Below are 18,198 nucleotides of genomic sequence, written 5' to 3'. Positions count from 1 at the left end.
GCAAAATTTGTTTCAAATTTCTTTATTTTTTCTTTTATAGAAGATTGGTATAAGTTAACCAAGCGCTTATCTGTACGACAGACATGAGCCCAATGTCCAGTCATACCACATCTATGGCATCCATCTTCATCTTTCTTTAAAAATTTGTTTTGAGGACCTTTGCCCTTCTCTGAGTTGAACCACTTCTGGTGGTATGGTGTATATCTATTATTGTCCCTTTTAGTGTGGTCACTTCTAGGATCTCCACTTCTATAGTTTTTCCTACCACGTCCACGCCCTCGTTTTCTTTGAAAAGATGCACCATTCGCTTCTGGGAATGATGTAAATCTAGTACCATTCACTTCAGGAAATGATATAGAACCAGTAGGACGTGACTGGTGATTTCTTAACAAAAACTCATTATTTTGCTCAGCTAATAGAAGACAAGATATAAGTTCAGAATATTTTTTGAACTTTCGCTCTCGATACTGCTGCTGCAGGAGCATATTCGAGGCATGAAAAGTAGTATATGTCTTCTCTAACAAGTCATCATCAGTGACTTTTTCACCACATAATTTCAATAGCGAGCTAATTTTAAAGAGTGCAGAGTTATACTCACTAATACTCTTGAAGTCTTGCAACCTCAGGTGCATCCAATCATGACGAGCTTTTGGGAGGATTACAGTTTTCTTTTGACGACTAGTACTATGCATTTGACGACTACTACTATGCATTTGACGGCTAGCTAAATGTGGTCATACAATTCAAGATAGTTTATTAGAAACATCAAATATTAACAAATTTTATATTCAAAATTCATTAAATATATTATTTATGAGAGACGATAATTTATCTAAGATTGTCTTTAGTGGAGATGAAACATCAAAGCACAGTTACTGGGGGTCGAGATTTCAAAGAGAGAAAAAAATATGGGAAAGGAATTGAGATAGAGATATGGCGGATTGAGAGAGAGAGAGAGTATATATACATACAGTGGGGTTAGAGAGAGAGAGAGAAAGAGAGGTGAGGGAGGGGGTTGTACGAGAGAGTAGGGGGAAGGAAAAGGAAAATAAAAGGGGCTATGCAAATCTCCAATTTTTTCGATTCCGTCCAACCTCCACGACGATTCCCACTTCTATGGAGTTGGAGTGGTCAGAATGCAGAGTCGAAATCGGAGTATCTCCGAAAACATTATTGGAGCTCGGAGTCAGAATTATTCTGAACTCTGAAGTTTTTTTTTTTAAAAAAAAAAAAAAAACACACACACAAATGCGAAACAACGTGTTTTTTTTTAGGAAAATTCTTCTTATCATCCTCACACTTCACACACCACACTTATTTTAATTTTTTTTTTCATTTTTTCTATAATAAATATGTAATGTGTAGATGATAAATAGAATAATTTAATTAGTTTAATAAGAATAAAATGAAATAAAAAATAAAAAAAATAAAAAATATTATTTTAATATATAAAATTTGTGGTGTGGGATGATGTGTAGCATTTCCCTTTTTTTTAATACTAACTTAAACGATGCCAATCCATTTAATAGGAATGACATCATTTTCTCGGTGATGCGTGATGCCCTTCAGCGCCCAGCGGTTCAGCCCCTTGCGAATTTCTTCTTCATTTTATTGTTCTTCTTCTCGCATGCGGCCTGACACTTTTCTCTCAGTCTCACTTCTCACTTCAAATTTTGGGCATCTTTGATTCTCTCTAATCTCGTGCCGTTCCCTTCATGTCGTTGTCGCCACAGGGTTGTTGTCCTGCCGTCTTCACGCAGCCGTCGTAGCATCAATTTTGCACAATGGTAATTTCAGGTTTTAAATTTAGGAATTTTAGTTACACGTAATTATATAATGTTATTGACTTTGGTTATTGATTTTGGACAGTGAATGAAAAGTGTTTGTGGAAATGTCACTGAGAACTACCCCTGCTGTTTTATGTTATGTTTACACAAATAATGATGTTTCTTTTCAAGTTTTATTCAACACTAGTATTCTTTGTTTATGTAGTTCAGATTGTGGTTAAATGAAGGGAGTTTAAAGCAAGGATACAACAAAGTTGTTGGCTGTCCAAGTTCGTGCAGAAATTTTCTGCTATACACTCTTTTTTGGGTTCAAACCGGCCAGTTCATTTTCATTTCTATTGTTCATTTCATCCTTCACTCAACCAAAGTTATTTATTTGATGTATTAATAACAACAGTTAGGAAAACACCTTGATTTGCGTGGACAGTTATATTTATTACTTTTGTAGTGTGCTCCTAAGGCTCTCGATTTGTGTTATTGTACACTGAGTTTCCTTGGCAGTCAGCCTTAGCAAGTCTGTTTTTTTATGGGGGTTATAAATCAAGCATGCTTGATAATGAAAGCCACCCACGTGCATTGTTAGTCCTGAATTCAGCAGTAAAATGAGAAAAAAGTCCTTATCAACTTCAAGGCAAGTGTCAATTCAGTTTACATGCAAACAGCAATCAAATTAATCTCACAGTCCTTATCAACTTTTACATATTTTACTTCCATCTTCTCCACTTAAGGATGGAAGTAAATTGTAGTGAAAGAGCTGTGAGTGTTAAATGGGGTTTTTTTTCTTTTTTTCTTATTTTTTTAGGCTTGGAGCGCAGGCTTGAATTGGAGAATTCTGGGTTTATCAAAATTTTGACTTCTATTTTAGATTTGCATAGATTAGGATCTCGTGTGATTGAGTTTTGATTTTGATATTACTGTTTTGATGTGCATGAATTTTCATCTAGTAGTTGTATTTGTGCAATACAACAGCAGACACTACAAGAAATTGCTCCATTTCCGGCGGGTCCAGTAGCCGGAAAAAACATAAGGTTTCGCCGATATTAGTTATTACCCGCTATTTCTAGTCGCCACCAGATAGCCGCTATTAAAGAGCCAAGTAAAACATTTTCCGGCTACTTTTATAATAGCCGGAAATATAACTTATTTTGCAACAATAATAATAGCCGCAAATAAATAAAATGTTGTCGCAATAACTTTTGCCAAAATCCATCAAAAATAGCCAAAAATAATTTCCGGCTATATTTTTGAGCCGAAAATATTTATTAGCGTCTAAATTTTTTAAGCCGCAAATACATATTGGCTAGTTTTTTAGTCGCCAAACTAGTTTCTGGCTATATATTTTTAGCCGGAAATATGTATTTGCAGCTACATTTTATAGCCGCAAATAGTTGCCGCTTGGTTATGTTGGCCACTTTTATTTTCGGCTATATTTTTATCGCCGAAAAAATTTATTTGCGACTAATTTTTAAGCCGGAAATAGTCAAGTTTTGCTGTTGTTTCATTTATTCCGGCGAAATATTGTCGCCGGAAATGTTTGGAAGCAATCCCGGTTTAATTTGTACATTCATATGTTGTTTTTCCCTGAATATTTGTTTGTTAATAAACAAAGCAAGTTAATAAGTTAAAAAATACTATATATAGAGAAATTCATTTTTGCTTGAAACATCATTCATATAATCTCAAAGTACATATTTAAAGCTTAACCACTGCACTGCCATTGTATTAAGTTTTACATAAAACCATCCAACATATCACAATGTAACAAAAATTTACAAGTGAAGGTTTTTCTATATGGGTTTAGCTAGCTGTTCCATCAATCTTTGACAGCTTATGAAATGTTTTTGCTCTATTTCTTGATATCTTGGTTCAATCCTGTGAGAAACAAGAACAAAAAATAGGTCATGAGCTTTTAGAGATGTCATCAAACACAAGCTAGCTAGCATGCACAACCAGATAGAATGCAAAATGCAATAAATCAAAGTATTCAACAATGTTGTTATTTTTCTCGTACATGTTTTCTATACCAACTATGTGAAGAATTTTCTAATCAGATTTTTTAACAATGTAGCAATAAATTTCCCCATGCATAGTTTTTATAAAAAGGAATGTAACATAGAATGCAGTATATTCTGCTACCTAATTGATTTCAATCATCACATATGTATCACAAGATAGATAAGAGGCCTTAAGACGTTTTTACCCTTAGTGCTCTGCTAGGGTTATTTCACGTTCTTTGCATGGCTGCCGTGAGGGGCTTTGATGGCCCCATGCTGGCGGCCAACAGATCCTTTGCAGAACTGGTTTCTGCAGCCCCTCAGCCGTTTACTGATGTGCAGCTGCCACCGAGGGTTCACAAAACCATGGATGGAGAAGTTTATTTCCTGTTTTCAAAGGAGGAGATGTTGAAGTCGGCTGAACCGTTTCGGTTTTCACTGGTGCTGAAGTTCCTTAGGCAGAGGCCATCGCTGGATGCGATTCGGTTATTCATTAAAAGCAGATGGGGTTTGTCTGGTATGGCGGTGGTTTCAGCCATGAGAAGGCCACGGAATGTGTTTGTCCGGTTAACCACGGAGGAAGATTTTAATAAGGCATTCTCGAGGGAAGCATGTGATGTAAACGGAGTGGTGTATCGTCCGTTCCATTGGACGCATGAATTTTCTGAGGAGGAGGAACCATCGGTGGTTCCCGTTTGGGTTTTTCTCCCTGGATTGGCTCCCAATTTCTATCATCCATCGATCTTGAAAAGCATTACGTCGCCTATTGGAAAACTAATCCGGATTGACAATGCGACAAGGTGTGCCACTAGAACAGATGGTGCAAGGGTCTGCTTGGAGGTTGATGCTGCGAAATCTCCACTGAATTCGTTCTGGATTGGTGCACCGTCCTGCCCTACTAGCCGGTTACAGGAAGTTGTATACGAGACGCTGCCGGCTTTCTGCTCTTTATGTAAAGTCCAGGGTCATAACACGAAGACATGTATGAAGGGAGCTTTACGGAAGGAACAAGGGAAAAAGCAGGTTCGGATGGAATATGTGCCGAAAAAGTTGAAGGAGGCAGAGGCATCGGGTTTGGCCACTGCAGTGCAAGAAATGGCTGAGCAAGGTACGTCGGATGTGGTAGTGGAGGGCAGGGTTGAGCCTATAATTAACATGGCAGAACAGGAAGTGGAAGAAATGCAGTGGAAGGAGTTGCAGGATCAAGGTTCTGAGGATAAGGTAACGGCTGGGAATGAAGAGGTTCTATGCTCTGTTTCGGCGGTGATGGTGCCAGAGATTACAGAGGTGCTGGAAGGACAATGTTTAGGTTCTGTGGAGGAGGTTCCGAGAGCAGTGGGGTGCAGTGAGATGGCTCACGAGTATTCCATGATGCACGTACAGGGAATGTCTGAAGAACCGGGTCTGGAAGCTGATATGGGGCATGCAGAGAATGATGCTGTTGTGCAGGTGCAGTATATGACTGAAGAACCGGGGCTGATTCCAGTTGATGTGTCGCAGGAGGATCTTGTTTCTATTGTGGTAGCCCATGCAGAACAGGTACGTGATTTGCAGCTGGTTGAGCCGAGTACAGAGAAGGAGTTAATAGGGGATAGTAATGCAATTATGACTTGTTTATCGGAACCGGAGATGGAGGGGGAAAAAATTGTTTTGCTTACTGAGGTGTCCTCTGATTCGGATATAAGGGAGGAAGTCAAAAAACAAAGTGAGGAAGGTCACAAGAAATTACGAAGTAGTAAACGGGTAATTACCCGAGCCTCTAAACTGAATTTATGATTAGTCCAATATTGTATTGGAATGTTAGAGGGGTGAAGTCTTCTAAAAGTAGGTTGAAAAAAATTATTAAAGTTTATAAGCCGAAGATGTTTGTGATTGCGGAGCCTTTTTTATGTGATGAACAAATGGATGAAGTTAAAAAAATGCTTGGTTTTGACTATGGGTTTTCAAATGGTGCGTGGAATGGGAAATTGTGGATGCTGTGGATGAATGATGTTAATGTAAGCATGGTTAGTTGTGGAAGCCAACAAATTTCTGTTCTTGTGGCTAATGGTGGGATGAAATGCAAAATTTCTTTTGTTTATGCTAAATGTTTATGTGAGCAAAGGAGGGTGTTGTGGGATGAGCTTGCAAGGGAGAGTAACTCTAATGATCCTTGGTTGGTGACAGGGGATTTTAACATTATAGCGAATGATGGAGAGAGACGTGGTGGTAGGCCTAGATCTATGGTGGCTATCGAGGAGTTTAATTCTTGGATACATAATTGTGGTTTAATGGAATTGAAATATTTGGGTAAATGTTATTCTTGGTGCAATGGGCATGTCGGAAATTCAAGGAGTTGGGCTAGGTTGGATCGTTCCTTGGTTGATCAACATTTTCTTGGTGCTTTTCCAGATTCAGTTATGAGATATTTACCTCGTACATCATCGGATCATGCTCCTATGGTCATTTCGTTTGTGAAGTGTTTTGAAGGCTATGGGCCGGCGCCTTTTCGTTTTCAGCAAATGTGGGTGGATCATGTTGATTTTGATAGATGTGTTCGTGAGGCTTGGGACCAAGATGATGCTGGTAGTGCTCTTAGAAAAATGGTGGCAAAATTAAAAAGGGTAAGACTTGCTCTAAAAGCATGGAATAAGGTAGTTTTTGGGTGGACGAGTGGGCACATTCAGGAGTTGGAGGCTCGTATAGAGAGGTTGGATGAACAGTTGCAAGTGAGATATGAAGAAGATGTGGAGCTAGACCTGTTGGCTTCAAAGATGGAACTGGACACCTGGACCAATCGTGAAGAGATCCGGTTGGCTCAGTGTGCCAAAGTTAGATGGTGGAATCATGGCGATAAAAATTCCAGGTATTTTCATGCTCTTCTTAATAAAAGGAAGCAAGCTAGGATTATGGAGATGAGTCTTTCTAATGGTACTACGTTAAAAACACCGCAAGATATTCATGATGGTGCTGTGAAATATTTCATGGATTTTTTGGGTGAATCTAATAGTGTAGTACTCCCAGATTTGGGGGATTTAGTGTCTAATGTGATCTCGGAAGAGGATAATTTGAGGCTTTGTTCTTTGCCTACCGAAGAAGAGGTGAAACAAGCTGTTTTCAGTATTCCTATAGAGAGTAGTCCTGGCCCAGATGGGTTTGGTTCAGGTTTCTATCGTGCTTGTTGGGATATTGTGCGTGTGGAGGTGGTGGAGGCTGTAAGGGAGTTTTTTAAGGGAGTTCCTTTCCCTAGATTTTATACGGCTTCTTTTGTTGTGCTTATTCCCAAAATGGCTCAGCCGACGGGTTTTGATAAGTTCCGTCCTATCAGTTTATGTTCTGTTTTCTACAAAATCTGCACTAAAGTTTTGGTGGCAAGACTTGCTCCTCTATTGCCTGCTATGATCTCCTCTGAACAGTGTGCCTTTATTCAAGGTAGAAGTATTTTTGATAATATCAGTCTCACACAAGAGATGGTGCATTCTCTTAACAAAAAGGCTTTGGGTGGTAATGTTATTTTGAAGCTTGATATGGCCAAAGCTTATGACAGAGTGGAGTGGGAGTTTTTGTTGCATGTGATGGCAGGATTTGGTTTTTCTCCTTCTGTTATGGCTCTGATTAAAAATTGTATTGAGTCGCCTTGGTATTCAGTCATGATGAATGGGACGTCTCGTGGTTTTTTTCAAGGAGGGCGTGGTTTGAGACAGGGGGATCCTTTATCTCCCTATCTTTTTATCATTATGGAGGAAGTTTTTTCCCGTTTACTTCAGAAGAATTTTTTATGTGGTAATATTATGAGTTATTCACATCCGAGAGGTGCGCCTCTTGTTTCTCACCTTCTTTATGCAGATGATGTAGTTATATTCACAAATGGAAGGAAAAAGTCGATGCGAGAATTGATGAAAGTTATTGAGACTTATGAGTCTTGGTCCGGGCAACGAGTGAGTAAGGAAAAGACAGCAATATATTTTGCAAAGCAATTCTCTACAAGGCGGAAGAGGGATCTAATGAATAGCACTGGTTTTATAGAAGGTAATTTTCCTTTTACCTATCTTGGTGCACCGATTGTTACTGGAAGACTTACAAATTTACACTTAGATCCTATTCTTAATCGGGTGAGGAATAAGCTTGGGGGTGGAAAGTGAAGTGTCTATCGGTTGGGGGCAAATTGATTTTATTGAAGCATGTTTTGTCGAGTATGCCAATTCATATTATGTCTATCCTTCAAGTGCCAAAAGGTATTTTGAAAATTCTAAACAGGTTGCTTAGTTCTTTTTTTTGGGGTGAAAAAGATGGTAAGGGGAAAAAGAAATGGGTGGGGTGGAAGGCGATGTGTAAGCCAACTGAAGAGGGGGGGATTGGGCTGCGTGATTTTGATGAGGTACAGCTTTCTTTACACATGAAATTTGCATGGAAAATTATGACTGGGACTGATCTTTGGTCACAATTTTTTCGTGCTAAATATGTTGGGGATAACCATATCTCATTAATGGATCCTAAGAAGGGGTCAAGATTTTGGAAAATGGTGGTTAAATGTATTCCAGCGGTGTTAGAAAATTCAAAATGGAAAGTTCGTGAGGGGAATATTTCTTTTTGGTGGGATAACTGGTTAAATGAAGGTCCTCTTGCTAATTCTTATCCAGTGATTGATGAATCTAGTATGAGGTTGGCTGATGTTAGAATTGAAAATGGTTGGGATATTGATGTGTTGCACAGATTAGTGGGAGCGCAAAAAACCGAGGAGATTTGTAGCTTTTTGGGTGCTCACAAAGATGGTCAGGATTTACTTGTTTGGATTCATAATAAAGATGGATGTTTTACTACTAAAAGTGCATGGCAATGTGTTCGGGTTAGTGCACCAAGGGTGACTTGGGCAAAGTGGGTTTGGCATGAAGCTCTACCAAAAAAAATCTCTGTTTTAATGTGGAAGGCTTTCCATGACAGTTTAAGTGTTGATGATAGATTGAGGAGGGTGGGTATACCCATTACTTCCAAGTGCAACTGCTGTGCTCGAGGAGGCTATGAAGATTTAAACCATGTTCTTGCTGCAGGTGATGTGGCTTCTGAGATTTGGAAGAGGTTTTCTCTTGTCTTGGGATTTCCTTATGATCCAAATAGACGATGGTCTGAATTGGTATTAATGTGGTTTAGACGGGCGACTACCAAGTCTCAGGTGGGTAATCTTATGGGCCTTATTCCTTCTATTATTATTTGGAAATTGTGGCAATGCAGGTGCAAGGCGCGGATGGAAGGTAAAACCATATTGATAGAAGAGATCTGGAGGTCTATTTGTGTGTGGCTAAGAAAAGTGCAAAATTCCTTAACAACTATTACAAAGATTGGTGTTGTTGATGAGGAGAGGTTGAGGGATTTGAACATACCAGTGTTACCTATTAAAAAGGTGCAGGCGAAATTGGTTTGTTGGGAAAAGCCAAAAAATGGTAGAGTGAAATTGAATATAGATGGGTGTAGTCTTGGTAATCCAGGAAATTCAGGTGCGGGGGGTATTATTCGGGATGTAAATGGCAATATGGTGCTGTCCTTTTCATGCTCTCTTGGGGTGGGTTCTAATAACCATGCGGAATTGAAAGCATTGTTAATAGGGTTGAAATATTGTCAAACTTTGGGGCTACATCAGGTGGACATTGAGTCTGACTCTTTGATCTGTGTATCTTGGATTCAGAAGAAGCATTGTGGAGTTTGGTATTTGGAAGATTTCTGGGAGGAGGCTATGAGATTGTATGCAGGTGGGGATTTTACCATTCATCATGTTTATAGAGAAGGAAATGCACCGGCGGATTTCTTAGCTAAAATGGGAGCTCAAGGCTCTACCTTAGTTTGGCGGTCTTTGTCACATGTTCCAACATTTCTTAAAGGTTTGATTCGTTTGGATAAATTGTCTTTACCTTATGTTAGGGGAAGTTATGTTGTTTAGAAGTCTTGAAGTTGGTTTTTTGTTTATGGGTATGTCTTTGTGGGTTGGGAGTTTATTTTAGGCATGTATTGTTTTGGATTTCTCGTTTGGTCCTTATGTCTTTTTGGTATTCCTCCGCCGGAAGTGAGGGCTTTTGTTAATAAATTTGGGAAGGGGTCACTCTTGGACATGTGGCCCTAACTCTTCCAAAAAAAAAAAAAAAATCATCACATATGTATCACAAGATAATCATGGGTCTCAAAAACGTTCAGTTCCAAATCAGATAGATAGTCATACTGAGTTATTTAATTGGATCTTCGGATCAAGAACCATTATTCTGCTCATAGCATCCCTGAGATAACATGGGATTTAAAAGGTTGGATGCTTCATGTGTTCTTTACTGATTGGTGGTTGCTAGTGCAAGTTTGGCTTGTCTCCTTTTGCATCAAGTGGACATTGAACAATCCCTTCTAAAAAAATGCTTTAACTTGGTCTAAGTTGAATCATCAGTTATGTTTTATATGTTGCAACTATTTGATGCTTCTGACTCGGACAAGAGAATGATTAAAAGCAAAGAAAAGCAAGCAAAAGACTACACTCCTAAGTTTGATATATTTGTTGGTCAACGGCCATGTTTGAACACTGGTCAGTATAAGAGGGCTTCGAGAACTCTTCATTTTTCTTTTGTAGGGTTGGGTTGGGTTGGGTTAGGTGGGTGGGGTTCTCAATTTATCAGGAGAGTTTTTTTTTTAACAATGTAGCAACAAATTTCTCTAGTGCCAGGAAATTCTCCATATAACACTAGGAGTTTTGATCTTTTTATTTCGACAAGTAATGTCATTGATATTAAGAAATTACACATATTTGGCAAACACCATAGTCACGAAAACATCTCCATTTTTCCACATTTAATATCAACATTAATTATAATCGAAAGACAACCTATTCAAGTTTTCACTTGAATTAAACCATATATACAATGAAGACTAAAAGGGAATAATTTATCTGATTTCTAATCTGAAAATGAACATAAATTATTTAATTATCGCATGACTAAAATGGAAAAGTTTAGCTCGAAAACAGCTTGGGTTTGAACCGATTCAGAAGGAGGGAAAAATTTGGAAACAAACTGGTTATTAATCAGCTATATTCTAATATTAGCCAGAAATTAATTCTTAAATACTCATTCAAATTGCAGTGGTTAGCTTGTTGTTGTTCAGAACTAACACCCACACATTTAAATAAAACTATATCTAATCCTGTGTAGGGAGACACCATTCTTTATCACCAGAAACTCTGTATGCAAAGCAATCACTTCTCACCTACAGCATCCATCAGTTCTAGAAACTTTACCAACAAAATAGAGAAAAATAAATCTTGGCCAATTAAGCATCTAGCTCTCTTTCAACCAATTAGTGAATGCACGAACAAGTCAATCTTCATAAATCATAGTCAGCTACGTACTAGCACGCTTTAATAAATAGCATATATGTTCCTCTATAAGTAAAGAGGAGTGAGAGAGGGAGAGAAACCTTGGGCTGCCATAATCAAAGAGCTTTCCGGTAGCCCTTATGACAATGAGCGCTATTTCAGCCTCGCAGAGAGTTGAGAGCTCCAGAGCCTTTTTAAATATGCACTTCCTCCTCTCAGAGAAAGTCACTTGCCGTGCTGTGGTGTTGTCGATCCTCTTCATCTGAATTTTCTTTCTCGTCATTTTCCTGGAAACCATCATCCGGCGCTTCATTGATAAAACCAAATAGTCAGTCTATAATACTAATCGACAGAATTTTTAAGCTCTTAACAAGGAAATCTGAATAGAAAGATACTAAGTGATACAAAAAAAGGAAGAGATACGAAATAGGCCTCATATATACTTCATAGGTTTCCAGATGGTTTAGGAGAAATCAAAACTGCAGTAGCACCAAAGAGGGATGATTTTCTTTCTTAAACTATTCAATCGAATTCAATCATAACATGCAAATAAGTATGCAATGCTAATCGTTAAGAATTCAAATCAGAACATAAAAAAGCCTATGGGTGTAGGACATTACTTACCTTGTTGTAGTAGCTTGACCTGACATCCAATGACCAATAACTTCCATGTGAGCAGTTGGTGGCAACAGAAATGTAAAATGGCATAAGCTACAAAATATCCACAAAACCTAACCTTACACTACCTACCCCACACCATTAGACCCTAAACAAAATATTAACTAAGTAGGAGGCATTTTGTGAAAAGTATATTACTTTCACCTTCATCTCCTAATCAAAATTCACAAAAAATGGTTCATGGCCAAATATTAACTATGCAGGTCCCTGAGTCTCTCTATGAGACTCTCCCTGCGTCTGCCGCTCTGACTCATATCTCTCCATGAACTTGTCGTATTCAACTTGTCTCTCCATTAGCATCATGACATTCGCTCGTAAGTCATCAAGCTGGCCCTTATAATCTGAAGCAGCTTTCTCAAACCTTTCTGCACGTTCAGATAATTCCGCTATTTGGGCATCAGCTGCTTCTCTAGATGACTCCAGAATAACCATCTCGCTAAGCCCCCTTACATACCCTGATCTTTGGCCCAAAACTTCCTTAAAGATTGTTGCTGCAGCCTCATTAGTCCTCTTCTCCGGCTCCAGCTCTGACATCTTTGCAGCCATCTCCAGCTATTAACCATTGGAAAATCACAAATGTTAGTAAGTTGGTTGTAGTTAGACAACACCATATAATAATTTGCACAATTAAACCCATATTAATTTAGCTAGCACTTTAACACTCACATATTTCTCTTCAGCAATGGGAGTCACAAATTTGTTCTTTTTCTTTGACCACCTCACTTCTTTAAAAAAATCTACCAAATTCTCCTCATTCCCAGACTGCCAATACAAGCAAATTAAATTCATTAGACACTTAAACATTATCACACTAAGTTCTCATTGATGTGCATCTTGCATGTCGAGCTTAATTGACTTACCCTCATCTCCATTAGGCGTACAAATGACCTTCGTCCAGCCGTGTGATTGTTTTCTTGCTTATCTCTATTACCTTTATTTCATTCAGACATTCGCTGCACTCACACGAGACATTATATACATGAAAGCAATCACACATGTCAAGCTTAACAAGTATCAAACAGTGTTGCAAAAATATTCTGATAAAAGCAACGGTAATTCAATATTTTTGTGACTTCCAACTTACCTTATACTCCTCGCTTGCATATCGAGCGCATAACTTCACCCAGGTGGTTGGTGTCACCAACGGTGGCACATTCGCGAGTGCTTGTTCATTACTCTCGTATTTTTTGTAGGTTTTATGTAAATCATACCGAATATGATTAAACCGCTTCTGAAGTGTCTTCATAACCGTATCACGGTGATTCTTCTTGGTCCAATCGAGGATAAAGTCAGCCTAGGGACAAACATCAAACATATTAATTTGTTATAGAGAATGCTACGAGTTGAATATTTCCAACCTTGGGATTTCAACTACTCTATTTGAAAATGTATGAAATTCCAAATCAAGTTAACCTGAACGCGTGTTACCAATTCTTCCTTCTCATTAGCTGGAACGGCATGCCAGCTAGCATGACTCAAGTCCATATGGTGCTTAACCAACCATGTAACCCTTGTAGTAAAAATTGTAGCATTTTCACAACAAGGTGCAGTCTCACCATCCTTAATTCTCAAAGGTATCTTTCCATGCTTTCGTAACTTCTCAAACTCTGTGCTTTTTGCTGCTCCTCGGCCACGCTTCTGGCTTGGTGGTACTAATGTTTTCAATTGACATGTTAGCATCATATAGATCGTGTAACAATCAAATTAAGCTACCACTAACATACTATGTAAAACAACACCTCAGAAAATTAGAAATATACCATCCGGGTTTGCACTTTGTGAATCAACTGCTGGCATGTCATTGGGTTCTGTGCTCGGGACGCAATCAGGTGGCTCAGTTGAGTCATCTGAGCTTGATAATGCATCATTTTGGGCATTAAGGGCAGGAATGGGTACTGTATCTTGAACTTCATCATTTTGGGCAGTAAGGGCAGGAATGGGTACTGTATCTTGAACTCGGTCATTTCTTTGAGATCTACCTCGGCCTCGGCCACCCCTCACTCCACGTGATCGACCTCTACCTCTTCCAGTGACTGGCATATCCAAGGCGAAGGCAACCAATAGATGTTCCCTGCAATCACACTACGTATATACAGGGGTGTGGGGATTCCTCAGTTGTTGCTTGAACTTAATATACCAATAAACTTTGTCAAAGCTACTGAAAAATAACAAACTATTATATTGTCAAGCACAACACACAAAATAGTTACTAAAGTGATAAAAATCTTCTATGCAACAAAAATACATAAAGGGTGCGAACTCATCCATTCAATGGAATATCTGCTATTCTTGAAGTATCTTTGGCATTCAAACATCAATACAATAAGATATTGTCACGCTGCAATCAACCTGGTTATTTCCTGCATTAGATAAGAAACGATGGAAAAGACGAGAGCATAATTAGTGGCGAAATGAGGATCAAATTGAAGTAAACACAATGGGTTATGTGGAATCACGAGATTATTACCAGCACACAATTCGCTAGTTCATCTCATCCTCCGTTGAGATACTATCTTCTTCTATGCTACCCTTTAGTTCGGCGCTGTGATCTGAATTGTCTTCGCTGGTATCGTCATTGATAAAACCTTGCTCAAAGTGGTCCCGATTAGACCTTTGCATTACCAATGTGTCAACATCAACCTGCTCCGGTTCAACATTCGGCCTGTGCATGTCTGTTTGCAGTGGGATGTCATTAGCATGGACACTCACGTAAGCATCACCTATATTATCCTCTTGGTATGCATCAACGTCACTAGAATCAGATTCATCATCTTCAATAAGGGATGATCGTGGAAGGTCATAGACATTTCTATGTATGACCTTTTGGACTACATACCATTCCCCACGGATGCTGCGATTTTTCAGGTAAAATACCTGTGATGCTTGGGACGCCAAAACAAATGGATCGTCCTTATAAGCTGTCCGCGACATATTCACACTAGTAAGATGTGGTTCCATACGTATCCCTCGTTTGGAATCAGAGATGTCAAACCATTCACATTTGAATAAGTAAACACGACGCCAACCCATGTAGCGGAATTCCAAAATGTCTATTAGTCTACCAAAGAACTCAAGTTTTTCAGATCCTGGTTGTTCACTAATGACCATGACACCAGAGTTTTGGGTGCGACGATGTTCTTCCCGTTTTTTTGTGTGAAATCTTATACCGTTGGTTATGCAACCAGGATAGGACGCACCCCAAGGGTCAAGACCACATGCTAAAGCATATAGATCATCCGAAACTTCTTCGGCATTATCAGCACGCCTAGCTTGAATCTATCACAAGTTCAAATAAGGAATTAAATAAAGTATAAACAATACATGTTTTCGCATTAAACAAACATATGTGGCCAAAGGAAATAAGGCTGAACTTGCAAATGAGTTTGCATACTTGTAACTTGAACCAGTCTGGAAATTTTGCAGCATGCATACTATCGGCATTATTGGGATACTCTTCACTCACTTGCATGTAGTGCTCACTAGACAAAAGCCCATATAACAGTTAATAAGTATATGTAGGGGATGCAACATAAATTAGTATATTGAGAATGGAAAGTTACTAAGTTGGTAACTAGTTTGGTTACTTACTTTAGGTATTCTCCAATCTCTGTGCAGTTATTAAGAACATACCATCTGGCTTTTATGAAAGCATCATCATCTAATTGGTGACGTGATGCAAAACCCATGGGTCGCACCTTATGTGAAAAAACATCAAGTCCCTCTCGTACACCCTCTTCTCCTTCGTCGACGTTACGTTCAGGAGGATTGAATCTAGTTTCAACATCATGGAGGTACATGGAACAAAAATTCAAGCATTCAACATGGATATAGGCCTCAGCTATTGAACCTTCCGGGTAGGCTTTATTCTTAACATATCTCTTGAATTTTCCGAGATATCTCTCGAAAGGATACATCCACCTATATTGAACTGGCCCTGCAAGCAGGGCCTCACGTGGCAAGTGATATGCTAAGTGCACCATTATGTCGAAAAAGGTAGGCGGAAAAATCATCTCAAGCTTGCAAAGAATAACGACGATATCAGCTTGAAGCCGCTCTAAGACTTCCTTCTTACATGTTCTAGCACACAATTCTTTGAAGAAAGTGCTTAGCTCGAAAAGTGCCAATCGTACATCTTGGCGTAAGTATCCAGAAATTGCAACAGGAAGTAATCTTTGCATGAAAATATGGCAATCATGACTTTTCATCCCTGAGATTTTGCAGTCACTTACACTAACACATCTAGCAATGTTTGAAGCGAAGCCATCCGGAAATTTCACACCGTGCAACCAATTACAAAAACCAGTCCGCTCAGCTCCATACAACGTATAACATGCTTGTGGCATACTAATGCGTTGTCCATCCTGAATAAGGTGTAACTCCTCCCTGATATTGAGAGTGGAAAGGTCACGACGTGCATTAGGATGATCTTTAGTTTTGCCAGAGATATTCATCAAAGTTCCCAAGATGTTGTCACATATGTTCTTCTCAATGTGCATCACATCCAGATTATGTCTAATCTTTATAGTCGACCAATATGGCAATTGAAAGAAGATACTTTTCTTGGTCCAATTGAATTCCTCTGTGGTACGCTTTCTTTTCTTTATGGCTTTGCCAAAATTTGCATTAGGAATACTTTGGAGTTGAATGAGTATATCTTCTCCTGAATACATTGTAGGTGGGTCACGATGCTCTGCACTGCCATTAAAAATAGTCTTTTTCTTTCTCCAGATGTGGCCCGGTGGCAACCATCGGCGATGACCCATGTAACAATGCTTTCGGCTATATGGCAACCACATCGAATCTGTTTCTTCCTTGCATGATGGACATGCCATCTTCCCCTTAGTACTCCACCCAGAGAGGTTTCCATAAGCAGGGAAGTCGTTGATTGTCCATAGCAATGCTGCATGCAATTTGAAAGTCTCTTTGGCCTTTGCATCGTATGTATCAACACCATTATCCCATAGATCAATCAATTCCTCTATCAAAGGCTGAAGATAAACATCGATTTCATTTCCTAGTGATCTTGGTCCAGGAATCAAGAGTGAAGTGATAAAAAATGGATCCTTCATGCACAACCACGGAGGTAAGTTGTAAGGGACAAGAATCACTGGCCATACGCTATAAGGCTTAGCCAAATTATTAAATGGGTTGAAACCATCGCTAGCTAAACCAAGCCTGACATTTCTTGGATCTTCTGCGAACCAAGCATGCTCTTGATCAAATGCCGTCCACACCTCAGAGTCAGCAGGATGACTTAGAAACTCTTGCTGAATGACACGCTGATCCTTGTGCCACCGCATATCAACTGATGTTTTTTGTGACATAAACAATCTCTGCAACCTTGGCTTCAACGGAAAGTGTCTTAAAACCTTTTGAGGAATTCGCTTCTTCTTAGTGTTGCTGAATTTCCACCTTGAAAGTTTACATTTCGGGCACTCATCTTTATCCACATTTTCCCTCCAATAAAGTATGCAGTCATTCAGACACACATGTATCTTGGTGTAACTAAAGCCCAGCCCTTTTTCCAAGTTACGTGATTCTTGATATGAATTTGGCAAAAGGGAATTGGGAAAAGCTGACTTCAACAAGTGTAAAAGCATGTCGAACGACTTTACACTCCAACCACCAAGTGTTTTAATGTGCAACAACTTGACAGTGAATGATAGTTTAGAATACTTTGTACAACCTTCATAAAGAGGATGCCGGGAATCAGCCAACAGCTGGTCAAAAGTCCGATCAGAAAAGGTATCGACCGATGTGGAACCCGTAGCATGGAATGAATCGCTTATGGGAACATCAGGAAATCCCCCAGCCCGAATATCTCGTAACATAACATCAACGTCATCAATGAAGTCATCCTCTTCATCAGGATCATGTACATTATCATCATCATCACTTATGATTAAATCTTCTTGTTCACCATGAAAAATCCATGTCGTGTAACTCTTGTCAATACCTTTAATAAACAAGTGTCTCTCTACCTGGGTTATTGGTAGGAAGTAATTATTTGAACATCTAACACATGGGCAACGAATTTCCTCACCCTCAGCTAAAGTTTGGGCCAAGGTAAGGAACTCCTTCACTCCTTCAGCATATTCCCTAGATCCAAATCTATCAGTGATTTGCATCCAACTCTTGTCCATCTAGAAATAAGTAGAGGTGCAAGAGTTGTTTAATAAGGAATGACCACATGCACAATGCCACGTAAATCATAGGTTAAGTCAGTTTGTAAGAACAATAAAAAAAAAAATGTGGGAAGAGAAAAAAATGTGGAAACATATTACTGAGAAAGGGAAATAAAATATTAATCTGAATATATAGTAAGTAGGATATATGTGCATACAAAAAATCGTTATAAATGGGTTTTCCATGCATGAATATATAGTCAAGATTCAATTAATTTATCTAGTGCCAGCAG

At 39.0% G+C, this 18,198-nt stretch overlaps 1 protein-coding gene across 1 annotated transcript; it reads right to left on the bottom strand.

Annotated features, from left to right (window-relative positions):
• Window positions 1-14,261: 14,261 nt before the first annotated feature.
• LOC122277083 lies at window positions 14,262-17,923 on the bottom strand. Its single transcript, XM_043086965.1, has 3 exons — window positions 15,369-17,923; window positions 15,172-15,259; window positions 14,262-15,056 (listed from the first exon to the last, which is right to left on the bottom strand). Exons 1-3 carry the CDS (start codon window positions 17,921-17,923, stop codon window positions 14,262-14,264), a joined length of 3,438 nt encoding a protein of 1,145 aa, XP_042942899.1.
• Window positions 17,924-18,198: the final 275 nt, after the last annotated feature.

Source organism: Carya illinoinensis, chromosome 9, assembly GCF_018687715.1.
Source record: "Carya illinoinensis cultivar Pawnee chromosome 9, C.illinoinensisPawnee_v1, whole genome shotgun sequence".
Taxonomy (NCBI): Eukaryota; Viridiplantae; Streptophyta; class Magnoliopsida; order Fagales; family Juglandaceae; genus Carya; species Carya illinoinensis.
This window is presented reverse-complemented; position numbering and strand designations above follow the sequence as displayed.

Excerpts from the sequence above, each read along its gene's own strand:
- LOC122277083 (XM_043086965.1), bottom strand. The coding sequence starts at position 17,923 with ATGGACAAGAGTTGGATGCAAATCACTGATAGATTTGGATCTAGGGAA. Across the intron at positions 15,260-15,368 it reads GAGATTGGAGAATACCTAAA|TGAGCACTACATGCAAGTGA; the intron begins GTAAGTAACCAA and ends GCTTTTGTCTAG. Across the intron at positions 15,057-15,171 it reads CAGACTGGTTCAAGTTACAA|ATTCAAGCTAGGCGTGCTGA; the intron begins GTATGCAAACTC and ends AACTTGTGATAG.